General features: G+C 47.8%; 1 protein-coding gene across 10 annotated transcripts; it reads left to right on the forward strand.

Moving 5' to 3' along the window:
• The first annotated feature begins 1,000 nt into the window (after positions 1–1,000).
• On the forward strand, positions 1,001–17,786 carry TPD52L2 (TPD52 like 2). 10 transcript variants are annotated; one of them, XM_075721314.1, is made up of 9 exons: positions 1,007–1,025; positions 1,972–2,117; positions 3,239–3,387; positions 4,261–4,320; positions 10,036–10,137; positions 14,180–14,206; positions 14,602–14,643; positions 15,921–15,969; positions 16,182–17,786. In XM_075721314.1, the coding sequence occupies exons 1-9, from the start codon at positions 1,007–1,009 to the stop codon at positions 16,275–16,277; spliced, it is 690 nt and encodes a 229-aa protein (XP_075577429.1). In that variant the 3' UTR covers positions 16,278–17,786. The 10 variants fall into 10 exon arrangements, with proteins under 10 accessions (XP_075577428.1, XP_075577433.1, XP_075577429.1 ...); XM_075721313.1 differs by lacking the exons at positions 14,180–14,206; positions 14,602–14,643 and adding an exon at positions 5,839–5,898 and having other exon boundaries at positions 1,001–1,025; positions 1,999–2,117; XM_075721316.1 differs by lacking the exon at positions 14,180–14,206.

The following is a 17,786-nucleotide window of genomic DNA, read 5'->3' on the forward strand; positions in this document are numbered from 1 at the left end:
TCTGAAATGCCCATTTCCCCATTTATATTTGCTTCCCGTTTCGCGCCTCATCCTGGGCAACCCGAAGAGACCGAGCGGAAAAGGCTGTGAAAATGAAAGTAGCTGGAAACCAGGCTCCAAGCGGAGCGGGGTTTTTGATGGAAGCGGGTTGCAACATGGATGGAAGCGGAGCAGCCCAGGGCTCCCCGCACCCTTCTGCGCCCCGACGCGCTTCTCAAAACCCAGGCGGACACGGAGGCGGCGCTGCCAGGGAGTTTCGGTTCCCGCTCCGCTTCCAGCCCCTCCAAAACGTTTTATCGCCAGGGTCCGAGCTCTGCCTGCCCGTAGCAGGGGAGGGCGAACCCCTCTGCTCCTGCCACCGCTTCTCCGGCGGCTGCCGCTCGGCCGGCCGCAGGCGGGCCCCTGGGGAAAGCCCATTTTTGAGGCACATCTGGACGGGGCCCAGGGCCCCGCCGCGGCAGCGGGCACCCGGGGCGGGCTGGGGGTGCTGGGGAAGGCCCCGGGCCTTCGGACCTCAGACAGGAGCCGCAAACCCCGCAGCGGCTGGCGGGCGGGAAGCGCGGGGCGCTATGGCGGCGAGTTACCGGCGCTAATTAACGAGCAAGGCGGGAGGAGGCCGCCGGCACCGGCCTGCAGCGGCTCCTGCCGCAGGCCCAGGCCCGGGAGCCCCGTGCCGCTGCTGCCCCCTTCCCTCCGGCCGGGCGCACGGCACCGCCCGCCCCGCCCCGGCCCCGCTCACCCCCGCCCCGTGACGTCACCGCGGCCCGTGACGTCACCCCCGCCCCGCCGCCGTTTCCGGTGGCGAGGGGGGTGTGTGTGTGTGTGGTGGGGGGGTAGGCGGGGAACGTGGCGCCGTCTCCGTGGCGACGCGGCGGGTGACGCGTTTTCTCCGCGACCTCCCCGGAAGCGGGCGGGCGGCGCGGCGCTGATTGCGTCACAGGGGGGCGGTGGCGGCCGCTTCGTCTTCTTCGGCGGCGGCGGCGGCGGGAGGGTGCTGGGCGCCGGCATGGAGAGTGCGAGCCAGGGTAGGGCCGGTGGCCGCGGGACGGGCACTCGCCTCCGGTGCCTTGCGGCGGGGGGCCCCGGGGGCGGGACGGCGGCTGCCGCCGTGAGGGGAGCGGCGGCCCCCGGGCAGCGGGGGAGCTCCCGTGAGGGGAGAGGCGGCCCGGGGGCTGCCGTGCGGGTGGGCCCCTCTGGGGGCTGCGGCTCCGGGGCCCCGCGGAGGGAGCTGGCGGCTCGTTTCCCCCCCCCCCCCCGGGCCTGCCCGTCACCCCCCGCCCGTCACCCCCCCCCCCCCCCCCCACCCGGGCCTGCCCGTCACCCCCCCCCCCCCCACCCGGGCCTGCCCGTCACCCCCCCCCCCCCCCCCACCCGGGCCTGCCCGTCACCCCCCCCCCCCCCCCACCCGGGCCTGCCCGTCACCCCCCCCCCCCCCCCCCCCACCCGGGCCTGCCCGTCACCCCCCCCCCCCCCCCACCCGGGCCTGCCCGTCACCCCCCCCCCCCCCCCCACCCGGGCCTGCCCGTCACCCCCCCCCCCCCCCCCCCCCCGTGCCTGCCCGTCACCCCCCCCCCCCCCCCCCACCCGGGCCTGCCCGTCACCCCCCCCCCCCCCCCCCACCCGGGCCTGCCCGTCACCCCCCCCCACCCGGGCCTGCCCGTCACCCCCCCCACCCGTGCCTGCCCGTCACCCCCCCCCACCCGGGCCCGCCCGTCCCTCCCCCGGGCCCGCCCGGGCCCTGCGGGGATTCAGCAGCTGCTGCTGGGCAGAGGAGCTATTTTCGACGGGCAGAGCGCGCTGCTTCAGTCGCTTGTGATAGATGCTCGTGGAGGAAACTCCGCTGGGGGTTTCTCTTCCTCTTTCTGTGAAGCCCCTGTGCTCACCTTTCCCCTCAGGCTGCCCGGGTTTGCATAACGCGCTTCGCTTGCTGGCTGCTTATTCTGTCTGCCCTCTGCTCCTTGTCTGTGACAGATATCAACCTTAACTCTCCCAACAAAGGTCTGCTGGCGGATGCCATGACAGATGTTCCCGTGGATAACGCCGCTTCGGCCAGGACCGCTGCGCCCGAGGGGCTGACTCTTGCCGAAGAGGAGGAGTTGAGGTCTGAGCTTGCCAAGGTAAACGGGCGCTCACGTTTGTCAGCGGGGCCGCAGTTGTGTTCTGCTGGGAAGGAACAAACAGGAGCCACAGGAGCAGGACTTGGGTTTTTTTTTTCCTTTTTTTTTTTTATTTTGCAGTGGTGTTACCTTTGGCTCGCTCAGCTAATTGTTAAAATGCCCAAAGCTGGCAGATACTTCAAACGCTGCGGTATGTTGCGTGCTCTTTCCCAGAATGACTTAATTTAGAGCTCTAAGGAAATAATGGCTTTTGATGCTGTAAGCTTAATCTAGGCTTTTAGCTCCATTTGAAGCAAGAAAATGCTTCAGGCAAGTGGTATGCAAAAGAAACTCAATTTTCCTTAGGAAACTGAAACAATGGAGCACTTAATGTGCTTCCTTTTTCTACCTTTTTCTCTTAAATAATTATTACACTTTATAGGCAACTATTTTTGGTGCCTATATGCTTTTGAAGAGCTGAGAGCTTGTAATGTATTATCCTAAATTTTGGGCACCTTTTGGGTTTTAAAAGCCAGTTTATAACTGAAATGTAGCTGAAGGTAATTGCAGCTGTTCTTCTGTAGTCCTTTCTTTCATTTGAGAGTCTTGTGGTGATTCTTTGACTTGCAAGTTTTAGGAAGGGAGGACTTTGCTGCTCTGGGTGGTCACGCAGATCTCACTGAGCTGCAGTTAAAGTAGAAATGAACCCTCTCTGCCTGGAAACAATTCCGAGAGTGCTTTGAAAATCTTGTAAGAAAGATCTCTGAGGAAAAAACTCTTTGCTTTCATGACATCAGAGGAAAAGAATCATAAGGTAGAAACCTTAGTTAATAAGGTTTGGCATTTGATTTTTATCTACTGGTGAAATTGCGGTGCTAGGAATGAGTTTTGTTCATCTTGGTGCCATTAAGTCAGCCAGTACGGTGACTTTTATGGATGTTTTCCCGGTCTGAGCTGCAGGCCTCCCATTCCAGCACCGTTCACGTTCAGTCGAGTTGTTCTGCGTGCACCCGAAGTTCCTATCAATGCTTTAAATGCCATGTTAATGAAATCTTGCTGGTTTTGAGGGAGGCAGAAAGTGGGCTTAATTTTCAGAATTTTCATGAACTGTGATTTTAGACAAACCTCTACCTCTCTCTAAGGTTGAAGAAGAGATTGGTACTCTCAGGCAAGTTCTGGCTGCTAAAGAGAGGCACTGTGGAGAGCTGAAGAGGAAGCTAGGTTTGACTCCCTTGGATGGGTTGAAGCAAAACCTGTCTAAAAGCTGGCACGATGTCCAAGTCTCCAATGCGTAAGTGTTGCTGGTGATGCACGTTTCACATTTAAATATGACTCTATAGTAATTATTTCCCAGCAGCGTATTCCAGGGCTCTTCCAAGTGGCTGGAGGCTTTTGCTCTGATGGGTATATAGAGGAAAAGGCACTTAAAACTATTTCATTGCGCTTATGCGTCAGTGTCTTTATGTCAGCATGAACAGAACTTTCGTGTCTGTGATCTGGAGAAATTGTTGCTGGATGCTCTTCCCCATGATGGCAGAGATCTAGATTGCCACTTAATGGTTCAATTTGCCCATTTCTGCCCGTTCTTTGAGACATAGGCTGCTGCTACCTTGTTCTGAGCTCAGGCTCAAAGAGAAGTGCAAGAAGTTTCAAAGCTCTGCTGCATAGTGTTAGTTCAGAAGCTATTTCCCGAGTCGTGCAGCTTGAATTAAAAAGCCTGCACTTCCTAGGAAAAAAATCTGTAATACTAGTGTGCGTTATGCATAGTCATCTTTGCCTAAAGAAGATCTGAAATTAGATGGACTGTTCCTGAACAGGCATTAAGGGTAAGGTCACTGCAGTGCTTGACAGTGCCAAGAGGAGAGTCAGAGAGGTAAGTTGGACCCTGCAGTTGTGCCTGGATGTGGGGGACTCTTGTACCCGTAGAGAGATTGTTTGGTCTAAAAAGTCTCGTGTAACTTAACTGGGATTTAGCACTGACAGTGCTACTGCAGACCGGATCGCTGAGCTGTTCATCTCGCTGTGTTTATTCTTCCCCTTTTTCCTCATTTTCCCTCCTACACCCCCGCCTGATTTCTGTTATTCCTTTGAAACCGAACTCTGTGTCATTGTCTTCTAAAAAATGAATATTAAAGTTATATTCATTAACACTTTCTGTTTCTAGTTATGTGAAAACATCTGAGAAACTTGGAGAGTGGAATGACAAAGTGACACAGTCTGACTTGTGAGTGCCTCGGGCTCCTCAGCAACACCTCCTTGCTCCTTGCTGCCTTCCCCGATTTGTGCTGCTCCTTGTTCTCACAGGCATCAGGGGTTGGTTGGGAGCTGGAGGCATGGTGAAGCAGGGCTGTTATTAGCAACATGACTGGCTTCCAGCTATAAGCATCCCTCCGCTGCAGAGGAGATGAGTAAACGTTACTGGTATCATCCCTCTCACGGTCTTGCTATTGCAGAAGAAAAATTCCAATCAGTTACCAGACCACATTTTATTAAAAAAAAAAAAAAAATTCAAAAAAATCAACCACAGTTTCCTTTTAGCTGGTCATTGGTAGGTTAGTCTGTTGTAATCAGAAGTCTTATTAGCGAACCTCTGTCTTTACTGTGAAACTATTTCTCTTCTCATTATTTGATGTGGTAGGAGCCAGTTTGATTATTGCCTTTCTGTATGGCCACAGGGGAGAGAGTGCCTTAAGGCACTGACCTGTCGCTGGAAAGAGGGGCTGTGCAAGTGCAAGTGTGTGTGTTGGCTTTTGAAAGCTGCCCCACCGGGGCTCTTGTGCATTGATCTATGTGGACCTTTTTGCTGATGTCAACACTAGAAAGCCATGAATTTTGGTCTTTGCAGTATATACAAGCAGGTGACAAATGCGGACAAAGAGCATCTGGCTGCTTTTGTCTCTAGAATATATTCTTTAATTGGATTACACAGGAATCATTTTGATTCCTGCTGCATAGCTGAACATAAAGGAGACCTTGAATGTTTTCTGCACTGAAGGTTCTTTCCCTTCTACATCTTGTGTTGAAGGAGGTGATTATTTAGCTAAGAGGAAAATGTGGATCGGGAGCATCCCGTCACTAGGCGAGACAGCTCTGATCTAATTGGGGAGAGTTACACTTCTGGGTGACGTGAACTGCCTGCCATATGTCACCTCCTCTGAGCGCTTCTGCGTGTCGTCTGAGCTGGTAGCAGACGCTTTCTGTGGTACTTGTATTTGTTCTGTACTTCCAGTGTTAATTCTCACAACCCCTAAGGTACTGTTTTCTACGTAGGGAAACACGATTTCTAAAGATTAGAAAATGAAACTAAGTTTAACAGTTTGTCCAGGTCATGCTATATGGACAAAATACAGCTTTGGGTGTGGCAGTCATTGTTTTTTTTGGCCTTGAGCTCAGTTCACTGCTCTGTGCTTTTAATACATAGCCACCACGCAGCATGTAGGAAGGGAGCAGAAGATGCAAAGTCTTTTGGTTCCCGACACCTTCTAAACTGCAGGCTTTGTTTCTTTGTGCTCAGTGTTTGAACATGCTTAAATAAGAAAGGAGCTGGGGCTTAGGTGTCTTCCCCACCTCTGGAACAACAGCTCTCTTCCTTCTGGCTGTAAGGGAGAAGGGGGGAAGCTATTGTCAGAGAAATAAAGCCTATGATACTGTAAGTGTAAAGAGACACTAATAATGTGGAAAGTGTCAAAAGAAGCATCTGACTGAATCTGGGCGCTGTATCTAACCTCCATTGTGTTTGTAGATATCTTTCAGCCAGCAGCACACTGGAGGACTGGAATGAAAAATTAACTCAATCAGAAGCGTGAGTGTCTTAACCTTCAGCGTTAACAAATGCTTTCATGACAGTTTGCCTCCACTAACTTCTGTGCCCTTGCTCGCAGTCCTCTGCTTTGACTAGATCTATTTAAACATTTATCTTCTCTAGCTTTCACTTTTTTAACCCAATAAATGCCTCTTCTGGGAGAGGGAACTTTTCCTTGGGTCAGTATTTGAATTATTTCATTGTAATCCAAGTGATACTCTTCAAATGCTTGCCTGCTCTCAGGAGAACCGACTGAAGCCGCCGGGTAGCCGAGACCTGTGTGACACGTGTTGTAACTTCAGCTGACAAGCTGTGGATTAGCCAGACTGACCTCTTCTTGTTACCCTCAACGTGCTCTGCCGGGAGCAGGAGCTTTTCTTTTTGCGGTGGTACCTGATGAGAACAGATAGAGCTGTAGCGTCCAAGGCAGCTGTTCTGTCATGCTGGGGCCCCAAATGGACTTGAACAGCTTACACCTCACAGCTGTTACACTCCAGTTGTTGGCTGCGAAGGTCTCTTAGCCATGGTTTTATTAAATGCCTGAGATTAAATTCTCATCTGGACTAAATCATGGAAGCGTGTTACGGAAGTTGGCCTTTGTCCTTCTCACTGCATCTTTCCCACAGCATATAGGGGATTCCTTTACAGTGATGCAGTGGGAGCAGGCAGGTAGTGTCATTGTTTCCTGAACCGATTTAAACCATGGTAAGGTAGGTCGTGGGTAAGCTGGCTTTTCCTGTTCTCTGCAGTGGGTATGAAATTGAGTCCTTTGAGCTGGCTTGTTACTGGCGGTGTGTGTGAACAGAAGGTTTTCTTCATAAGGCGGGTGAAAGATGAGCGGAGATAAAAAGTAGGAGTATCAGAAAAAACTTTAAAGTATGCAGATTCTACTTTCAGTGTTTGGTGTACGCTTTCTAGATTAAGAAGATGTAAATTGTCACTGTTTCACTTGCTAAATAGAATGACCTTGGTTTTTATGCTTGTTGACAGTGTGACAGACTCCAGCGGTGTTTAATCAGAGTTCCTCCCTGGGTGTGCCTGCTAGAATAGAAAACTTCTCGTTATATCTGTTTCCTTGTACTTAATAAGCGCCAGAAACGTGGCGGAAGCGTACTTTTGTGGAGCACTTAAGGCCTGAATAGCTGTGGCATGCTTGTTTTCCTGCTTGCTTTGGCACTAGGCAGAGTGACGATTCATGCTAGCAAGGTAGATGCTGATTAAAACGGAGAGGCAAGGGGGATTGAAAAGCAGGATTCCAGCAACGTTTCGGAAAACAAACAGAATTTCTACTTCCTTTGTCTAAAGCTCACTAAATGCAAAGAGTCAAGTTCAAGAAATCCAAGGATGAGGCTTTACTCGTATGTTTTGGGTTTGTTATGCAAATGCATCCTCTTTCCTGTTGTTTGAGCTTCTCGGCATTATAACTACCAAGCATCCTGACTGAACTGGGAATGGGCCTAACCCGTGACCTTACGGGGCTTTTGTGCGCTGCTGAATTCTCCTGGTAGCTGCCGTTCCTGGCCGCAGACTTGCCCTCTGCAAGCAGTACGGAGGGAGGACAGCAATCAGCCCAATCTGTCCCTAGCTCCAGTTTCGTTGTAACCAGGACACGGCTTGACTTATTAGATGGTTTGTGTGCTTAGCCAGACAGCACAAATGGTGATTGCTGGGTAAAAGCAAGTGAGAGGAAACTGATTGATGGATAAAGGAGGATTTGAGGGTGCAGGTCTGGCTCCTCCCTGTTGGAGTTTATAGGAGAGGGGCGCAATGAAGCGTTTGACCACCACAGGGCAGAGATCATTTCTGCAGCTTCTGCTGCAGCCAACTGCCTGTTAGTAGAGCAAGGTATTAATCAGAGCTCATATTTATTTCTCCCAGATTTGGATTACTCTATTGTGCTTTGTACTGGTGCTAAGGGAGGAAAGTGAGTGATTGTGAATTTAAGGCCGTGGTAAACCTGGCCATATCTTTTTTGCAGGAGAGCAGTTGCAACTTCTAGGTCAGGTCTGGGCGTAGTTAAGTTGCATTAAAGTCTTGTATAACCTGATCTCTGGTTGTCACAGATGCAGTTCCACATGTGTATCTGATGGCAGTTCTGGGTTAAAGAGCTCATCTCAGCTGCACTTTCCTGGCTCTGCCTCCTGCGTCGCAGCGGTGGAGGTGTGTGCATGCGTGTGGGAGCTGTGGATGCAGGACTAGACTGGCGATCTGGTCTGCCTGCTGCTGTCTTTTTTTTATTCTTCCAAGTTTATATTTCAGCTGGATCGTTTCCTTGATCTAGGTCACTTTGTCAGCACAAACAGTTGTGCTGGTATCGTGAAGGAGCACGACGCTCAGGCGGAAGGAGCAGCACTTGAGTGCTGGATCTTCAGTTATCTTAAGAATACTGCTGTCAAGTGTGGAAAATATAGTTGGAAAGTCTCTGGCCTTTATCTGCTGAAGCTAGACATAGTACCTGGGAGTTTGTAGTGTGTGCGTGGCGTGATGGTGTCCCTTGAGTCTGTAAACTGTTTGTCTCATCATTGGTGCTCAACGCTGATCTCCGAGTTGAGTGTGAAGCAGATGTACAGTCAGCACAACGTACTTCAGTGAGCACCAGGTCTTCGATGTTTCTGTGAGGCAGCTGTAAATTAAATCCCACGACAGGACTCGGGCGGCTGGGGAGGAGCCTAACTGCTGAAGGCAGGGATTGAGATCCTCCTCTTCCAAAGCACCTTTGGCCCTAGGGTTCAAACGTAGTTATTGCGATAGGAGGGCACATGTAAGAGCAAGTATCAGCGTTGATGCTGCCCAGTTAACTCCTAAATTGTCCTGAGATGACTGCTTCTTGCAAAAGATTGCGCTGTGGAGAAATAGTAGTGAGGCCTTGCTCTTGGGGCATGCTCAGGTTCTTCTGGAGCCACTGAATTTGGGAGGAATTGGTCTGCAAATTGTGTAGGTTATAGGAATTTTCTTTCCAGAGCAAGAAGAGGGAAGGTAAAGCTGATGCAGTTTTGCCCTGTTCTGCATAAGTCTCATGTACATTCTTGATTCAGAAATACTTGGCTGTGGTCTTAAACAAAAAAACCCCAACAAACCCGCATGTTGTAATTGGTGTTGCTTGAATCCAGTTCAGGTGCTGTGGTGCTGTCTCCTGCACCTTATGTCTGGAGAGAATGAGATGTAAATAATTCTGCTGTCGTCATGGTGCTTCAAGCCTTGGGAGCTCAGGCATGAGAGAGAACGCTGGGCTGTTTATAACGCCCTTCTCCTAAATGTCCTAGTCGGGCAAAAAAGTAATCTCAAGCTGAAATATTTGGAATAAGAAAATCTGGCTTAAATTGTAGAACTTGTTTTCCAGCCTGAGTCTTTTTTATTATAATTTGAAGAATGCCATAAATCTAGATGTTAATCACCAACTGTGGAATAGCTTAGAGAGGATGAGTTAATGAAAGTGGCTCAAAGAATCTTTGTTCCTGAGATTAGTCTCATCTGAAGGAAACAAAGGTTCTCAAGTGTCTGTCTTCTCCAGCTTTGGTATAAACTCAAATGTAATCAGCTGAGAAATAGAAGCGGTCAGACTTGTTATGTATTGTGGTTAATGGTAACTGATAGGAAACTTCTCTACCAATTTATTTCTAAACTGCAAGTTGTAGAGATAATGCTGATTCCTACATTTCTTTTCTACACAGTGATGTTAGTCTTGCCTCTGTCCTCCATAACCTAACACTACAACAAACGCTGTAACTTCAAGGCTGCAAGCATTTTATGGAATAGGTTCCTAGACTTATCTTTTTTCAAGCAGACCAAAAGATTGTTGTAGAGCAGATAAGATAAGACGCTATGGTATTAGAGTTTCCACATGGAAAATTGGGTGGGGTGGTTTGTTTTTTTTTTTTTTGCAAATGTTTGTCAGATTTCAGCATGTATGGTCAAAATGGTAAAGTGGAAGGCTTAATCCTATGCTTGCTGCTTTTTTAAAACTTCAAGTCTTTGAATATATGCAAGACTGGAAGGGGCTTTTTCAGTGAAGTCAGCGCAGCTCACTAACCTAGCTTCTTTCCTTTAATATGGGTTCCTTTTTCAAAATGGGGGGGATGCTTCTTGCTTTCAGATCCTACCCGTTAGTTCAATTTATGATGTTTTTTTTCTATTTAGTTATAAGAAGACCCAGGAAACCCTTTCCCAGGCGGGACAGAAGACTTCAGCAGCCCTTTCCAATGTAGGTTCTGTTATCAGCAGGAAACTTGGTGACATGAGGTAAGATTTCTGTTTTGCGCTCTGGTGCTTTGATCTGGGTTTCAAACAGTAATGAGAATTTAGACAATAACTAGGCTTTCTTCCATTTTTCTGCTTAGTTGGCAGCACGCTGCTGTTGGTGGTTTACCTTCTTCTGTGTGGCCCTGTACATCGTAGTTTAGGACAGATTAAATGCTTATTAAAGACTTATTGATGGGATAAAACCTGTCCTAAGGCATTTAAGCTTGATTTGGCTTAGGAAAACGGACAGAATGCTTTTAGCAGCCTTCCCCTTTTTACTGTCATATGGTTTCACTGCAGCTTTTAAGTCATATGTAAGTAACATTAAATGTTACCTTTTCCATTCATTACTGGATTATGGAGGTGTGTTTTCTCAGAGTTACTGTTTAGGATTAGAAAGGGGTCATCACTCCTGTGCTCTGTTATGTTTTAAAATGGGGCAAAGTTGGGATGCTGCATTTCACGCAGTTTCAAGCCCTATGTGTCAACTTTCCATGGAGGAGGGCAGGATGCCTTGCAGGCACAGTTATGTCATATAGATCAGAAGATAGGAATTGATTCAGAAGGTCGTGACAACATCAAAAATTTCTTCTTGTGGTTGGTGGTTATCTAGATTCCTTAAGCAGGTGACAGCTGGAATTAGCTGCAGATTTAAACCTCTCTGAATTGGAAAGTGGGGGGATGGTTTCCTCAGTTGTTGGCTGAGCTTCTTGCTCCGAGTTTCTCAGCTGTACAAAGTTGAATGTTAGAATTGGTGACTGACCTGATCTTCAGAAATATGAGCTAAAGATTGCTTTCCCCGTTAATGGCGATGACCAAGTTTTTCATGCAGAATACCTTGAACACACTTGTCTTGGAACTGAGAGCTAATTCTGAATATAGAACCTGTCTAGGGTAGTGAGGAAGTATTCTTAGAACTTGTATTTAACGTGATGTATCAGACCTTGGATTGAATGGGTAGTTGTCATTCTTTGTAGGGAATTTCCTATTCCACTGTGGCTGGGAGTATCCAAGTGGTAAGAACTTGTTGGCCTCTGATCACATAGTACTGATTTATTCTAGTTTTGTCCTGAGCGAGTTATTTACTGTGTTCCTGGAGGGTAATTTTTGGTGAGTGTTTTCAGTAGCTCACTTTTCTGAGTTTGGCAGAGGACTAGTTGGCTTCCAACCCTTTCCAGTATTCAAGTTTTAATTTTTCTTTCTTGGAAACTACCTAGTCTACTGGAAGAAGAGTTTTACATGTAATCGCAGCAGACCAATCCTGGCGCAAGATGTGGTGGTAATAGATTCTTTGCTAAACTGATAGTAGTGAAGTAAATCTGGTGCCTGACTTCTGCAGGCTGGTCAGGCTGTTGTGGCAAAGGGACAGGAACCGTGCTTTTTGGACCAAACGGGGAACTCCTGAACCAGTGTTGGCACCAGAAGAAGCTGTTTTGACAGGCTTGGTCCTGCCTGTTGTCTTTTGGTTGGGAGAATCCACTTTGCCATGCAGCTGCAGAAATGTTTGTGCCATCCCGGGAGCAGATGGTGGAGGGAGGGGATGCGTGGCCGAGTGAAGAGCGCGCCTGTTACTGCTGGTGACAGAGCTGCCCTGACGTAGTCGTAGTGAAAACTGGCTGTGGATGCTGGCCTGGCTGACTACAGACGAGTCAGAGCTTTGCAGCAATGGTATTGCTCAGCGTTAATCACCAATTTAAACACCTGCATTTCTTTTTATAGCTAATACCTTGGGTGATGTATTACAAAATAGAGGCAGCTTCTGTCTTAGCTTGGGAATCCCTGCCAAAGTTATTTCAGCAGAATTTGCTTTGTATAGGCGGCCCTGTGGGGGAACACAGTAATGATTTTTTTTTTTAAGACTTTCAGTTTTTCTGTGTGTATATAAACAGACTTCTGTCTCCTGTGCTGCATTCAAGTCTTGATATTTCTGGTTCCGAATAAGGTTTAACTCTGAGCATAAGCTTCTGCAGGAACTGTCCCGCTTGCTACCCTTGCCAGGTGAAATGGTGAACGGTGTTCTGATATGTGATCAGAGCTGACGAGGAGTGAAGTCTGTTGTATTGCTGTGATCACTTCTCTGAACGTGCGGGGATGATCTGTGTTCCCAGAGAATCTCTGTTACGGGCCTTGTAGCCTACACTGCAACCCCCATTACTGTACTTTTTTTTCCTCTTACACTACAAATTCACTTGTAAAGCAGGCTTATTTTCCATCACTGGAAGTGTTGAGATAACAGAAGGGATTTCCTTGTTTAGTCAGCCTTCACCGGTTGATAAATGCAAGGAAGGTGTGATGAATGGGACAAACGCCTCCGATGCATAGAGGGCGTAGTCGTAATTCCATTAAAAATGCTGGGACCAAAATGCTGTGAAATACAAGTAACGTGTCCCTGGGTTAAATCTTTAGGGTCACTGTATTCTGGTCAAAATAATTTTAAATGTTACAGCTGTGGAGATACTGTAGGGAGACATCGCGGACTAATGCGGTAACTGTGCGCCAACTGTATTAATGCTGTTGCTCTATTAGCTTGCCTTGAGGGGAGAAAATGTAGCTTAATTGGCGGGTGGGAATTTTTTTTTTTTTCAAATCTTGACCAATTCAGCTTTTTCTGTTATCTCCACTTCCAGTTAAAAAGTAAATTGGCTTTTAGACATCCTGTTCCTGCATTTTACTGATCCCAGTAAACTGCAAAATTGCGAGTGTTTTCTTTTTGTTGATAACAGCTTGCTTTGTAGTTTTGTGTCCCCCAATACACTTCACGTTGTCTGATGAAGTTTGCTGCTGTACATAATACTACAAGCAAACTCATTATGAAATGTCAGCCCGAGCCCCAAAGGTGCCTGCAAATTCCTGAATTTATGTAAACTTTAAATCCTTATGAAAGGAGGAAAAGGGTTACTGCTGGGTGCGGGCCAAGACGCTGAACAAACGAGCCAGTGCTTGTGGTATTGCATACAGAGTAGCATGGTGCATGGACATGTGTTATCTGCGTTCTTCTCCTTTGAGCAGGAGTAAGTAGAAAGTTAATTTATTTTGCATGCAAAGACAGCATTTCAAGGAGTCTGTCCTGCCAAAGAGCTGACTTGGATGCATGGGGAAATGAAACCACAAAGCCAAACGTCTTTGCTGTGGCTGTAAGGAAAAGCCCTTGTACTCGTTGCCAAGTACTTCAGATCCAACTTGCCATGACTGCTTCCTGCTGCAGAGACAAAAAATTATATTTAAGTGGAATAAAACGCTGCTTCTGGTAAGAGAAGCTCCTTTAGAGCATCCTCATAATCTTACCAGTAGAAGTAGGCAACCTTGGTCAGTTATTTCAGTCTACTGAGATGCTACAGCATTGCAAAATCACGCGTGGAAATCTGGTAACCTGGTTTGCCTTGAAACCTAAAAATGGGCAACCAGGTTGTGGGGTAAACATGACACATTTTATCCAGATGCTCTTATCTTTATTACGCTGAGATGTGTTTGCTCTCTGAGCTGTAACTCTTGAGATCTGCAGGCTTGGTGAGATAATGTGCAGATAACCATTGCAAGTTTCTGTTGCAGAAGTTCTCAACCAGAAGTCCTAGCAATGCTGTCTCGGTATGAGAGCTCGTGGGGGGAAACGGGGGAAGGAGGTATCTTTACCAAATTAGCTAGTGCTTGGTAGTAAAACCTCAGTTAGGAAAACATAATCTAAAAAAAAAAAAAAAATTGCATGAAAGCAATGGATAGGCATAGGTAAGCTGGTTTAGGTGGTTGTTGTTGTTGCACACCCACTCCTTTCCCTCCCCAGCACCCTGCCTCTAAGGTGCTGTAGGTGCTGCTGTTGTCCTCTGAAAAACTTCTTACCTTGGCTTATTTGAGTTCATGGAAAGCAATTGGGTTTTTTGCTTGCTTCTGTAACTTATTTTGAGAGGCTTCCTCCTGGGTAGTTGACTTTTGTCCCGTGATCCTATGACCACGTCCCTGCTTAGCTGCCCTGCGTTTGGTCTTCAGATCTGCACAAGTGTCTGACTGTTGCTTCCCTTTTCTCTCTGCTGCCCGTGGCTCTTCCCAGGGCTCACCCCTTCTCGCATTCCTTTAGGTAAGGTACTCTCCAAAGCTGCTAAGAGAGCATTTGTTTCTATGCCAGGCCCTTGCAGACGTTAGAGGGGAAGCCGATTATTTAAGCCTTGCCTGTACTTTGGACACAGACCGAGAAACCTACCACAAACCAATGCCCTGTAATTGACTTTTGTATCACAGTTGCAGTTTGCAGTTAAATACTCGTGCTCACTGTCCTATGTCTGGAAAACTAAGTTCTGGGCTGCAGTTGTTAAATAAGGGAAGAGAGGGCTGGCTCTTTGCGTTTCGGCTGTCCACAGCAGCCTGTGTGTGGACAGTAAGCGCTCAATGACCAGGGGTACGCTGCGCTTGCATGCTATCTGTCTAAAATTGTCATTTAACTTTTTCCTCCTTATTCTGAATGCTTCCGAGCAGCAGTTACTCCATTCGCCACTCGATAAGTATGCCAGCAATGAGGTAACGTAGCAAATACCCGTGTCTCCTGCGTGGGGTTGGTGGGAGAGTACAGCTGACTCTGTCATTATTGGGATTTTTGTTCTGATTTGTACCACTGGTTCCCTTCTTAAGCAGACCCTGCTCAGAGTATGGGGTAACCACATCCTGCAGTTTGAGTAATTCAGGGTGGATTTTTTTTTTACCCAATCTCTTTTTATGGTTATTAGCACCTGTGTTGTTATTGGACTAAGCGCAGTGTTGCAACTGTACCAAATGGAAGTTCACAGCTTTCGGAGGTCCCTGAAGGGCAGGGATTGCAGTCCTCCTCTTGCAATGCACAGCGTGGCTGTTGCTAATACCAAGATGAATCCTGACTTGAACCCTCTGTCTCCAGCCTGGAAGCTCCGTGCCCTTCCCACGTGCCCTCCCGGTGCATTTGGCAGTGATCTCCTTGCAGGAGACACGGCTGGTGGGGCTGGACGAGGCCCACAGAAGCCCCCTCTCTTCATCCTCATTCCAGATCGACGGAGGTTATTTTATGGGCGCAGATAGAAAGCGATTCTTTGGAACAAAAATAAGTGAGATGAGGCTAGTCAGCTCCCAGTGCTCCCACAGCCTAGCCTGGGGAGAGCAGCTCTGAGTAATTGCCTGGTCGGAATGCTCGCTACAGAGCCCTCCCCCGGAATGGTTTCCAAGCAAAGCAGCTTGTTAGGTTGTCAAACAACTGACCTGGTTTTCTTTGCTAGAACTATGAAATCCTCTGATTAATTTATTACACTGTGGTTTTTATGAGCATTTCCTGATGCAAATGATCGCTCCCATAGTAATAAAACTGCCCATAGGTACAGGCACATGGTCCTTCCCCTTCCTGCACGTGGGATGTCATATGGGAAACCAAAGCCTTTGTTTTAAACTCTTTTCAGCTTTTCCTTTCCATTATTTTAGGCAGCATGCTTTTAGTTGGAAGCCTTGTAAAACTAAGAGCCGGTTTCTTCTCTACTTACCGTGCACTGATTCCCTAGTGAACTAGGACTTGTTTCCCTCAACATTTTAGCTTGAGCAATTTGAGTGGATTGCAGACGGTATGAATGTTTTCCTTCAGAGTTTGTATGTGGTGTTCTTGTCTGGTGTGCCCGAGAGATTTGTGCCAAAGGCCGTGAGGAGCTGGAAGTGTTCTGGGTGCTGCTGTCGCTGCATGGGAGTGGCCAGAGAGCCCAGTCACGCTGCACGATTTGATTTAGTTAAGAACTAACTTGTCTTGATTCGTTCTTTGCTTTTTGTTCTCTCCTCTCTTCAAGGAATTCTGCAACCTTCAAGTCATTTGAAGATAGAGTTGGGACCATAAAGGTAACAGTCTGCTTTGTCTTGGAAACATATAGTGTGAAGCCTTACGCAGAAACTTAATTTCTGCAGTGTTTTTCTTGTAGACTAGTATTTGGGCAAAAGGCCTCTCGGATATGTGAAGTCTTTGCTACAGTAGGTGCCCCTGACAAGGGGGAATTGACTCGGTATTCTCAGCGCTGCCTTCTTGTTATCCTAACTCTATTCTCTCCATTCAGTCCAGAGTGGTGGGCAGCAGGGAAAATAGCACCGACGGCCTCCACTCCCCCTCGGGAGCCGGAGACAAGGCTCCACAAGACAACGCTCCTTTCTAGACCTGCGATGTGGCTTTGCACGGCTGTGCACAACTGTGAGAGCGAGCCCCCTCCCTCCTACATCTTCCCAACAGCAACAACATGCGAATCCACGAAGGGGCTGAGAGCCTGTCTGGAGAGATCCATCATTCATTCATAGACACTGCTGCTGGATCCAAGTCAAATAAAGAGAATGCAAAGTTTTGTACACAAATAATATTTTACACTAAAGTTTGTAGATTAAATGTATCACTGCTGTCCTTTTGGGAGAGCATGTAAGATGGAGTTTCCTTAAAGTAGCTCAGAAATGCCACTGGTATAGATAAAACCAGTTTTCCCTTGTCTGACATAACTTGGAACAGATACATCGCCCTGAGCAGCGTGAGGAGGGCAGTTCGTGGAGAAGCCAAGCGCATGGGCACCTTAGCTTCAGCTTCTGGCTACGTTCTCTGTTCAGGGCATGCCATGCAGCTACTCGGCGAGCTCCCAGGCTTCTCCCATTGCTGTTTTTTCCGGCTCTCATTGGAGTAGTCTGGTAAATGGGGTAAACGGTTGGTTTTGTTGGGTTTTTTTTTCTGGGCTCCCAAAAGGGAAACTTCACTTAGCAGCTGCCTCGTTGTTACACTAATGCTCTAGCTTTAACAAAACTAAAAATATCTTTATTTTTAAATGCAATGAACTTTAAAGAAATAAAGCTAAAAAAAAAAAAAAGAAGCTTTGGCGTCATATTAGGGAAATGCTCCCTTGGACTCCGAAACTGGATTGCAAGCCTTACATCACCTTCTGCTTTACTCGCTTATGATTTTTCTTTTTCTATAGAGAAAACTTTAGGGATTACAAAGCTGGATGTTGAGCACTGGAGTTTTGCATCATACAGTAGTAGCAGCATGCTTATAAGCCGGTTCTTGTGTTAAATTCAGTGGTGCACTCCCTTTCCTGAGTGTATGAAACTTGCTTCTCCCTTCTCAGTTTATGCCTTTGTTCTCAGAGGAAGAATTTCTGAAGGCTGCTAGCACCAGGGCCAGACTAAAAAGGCCAAAGCTGTCCCTAGCACTGCGGACGCGGTGTTGGAGGGGCTCTGCTCCGCTCTGCTCTCTGCGGGCTCCTCCATGTGGTACATCTGACTGTGACTGGATGGGTTTTTCGGTTGAAAGCCCCAGCTCTAATCTTGGTTTACAAAACTGGCAGAGAATCACAGAGCTCAACCAGTCCCCTCAGGGGCTGGATGTTTTGCTCTTTTGACGTCCAACTTCATTGCTCAGGAGCTGAAAAATTCTGAGTTTTCTTCTAGAGGCCTGATCTTATTCTAGGCAAGGTGCCTCCACGTAGAAATACCTAGAGTGAGCAATTCTGTGCCTTAGAGGCGAAGTGGAACTTACTCAGGTCTTTAGGCTTGCTTATGTGTACGTGTCTGGGTAGTTTTAGCGGTTATCACCCTGGAGGGACTGAAAGGTCTCTGGCCCTTATTTAGAGAAGCAAGTTTTGACACTTACCTGCTGAATAATCTCTGTTTTCCCCCACCCCGCTCCC

The sequence above is a fragment of the Pelecanus crispus genome, chromosome 14 (assembly GCF_030463565.1).
Source record: "Pelecanus crispus isolate bPelCri1 chromosome 14, bPelCri1.pri, whole genome shotgun sequence".
In the NCBI taxonomy this organism is placed as follows: Eukaryota; Metazoa; Chordata; class Aves; order Pelecaniformes; family Pelecanidae; genus Pelecanus; species Pelecanus crispus.

Excerpts from the sequence above, each read along its gene's own strand:
- TPD52L2 (XM_075721314.1), top strand. Across the intron at positions 4,321-10,035 it reads AAAGTGACACAGTCTGACTT|TTATAAGAAGACCCAGGAAA; the intron begins GTGAGTGCCTCG and ends TTTTCTATTTAG. Across the intron at positions 14,207-14,601 it reads CCCTTCTCGCATTCCTTTAG|CAGTTACTCCATTCGCCACT; the intron begins GTAAGGTACTCT and ends GCTTCCGAGCAG.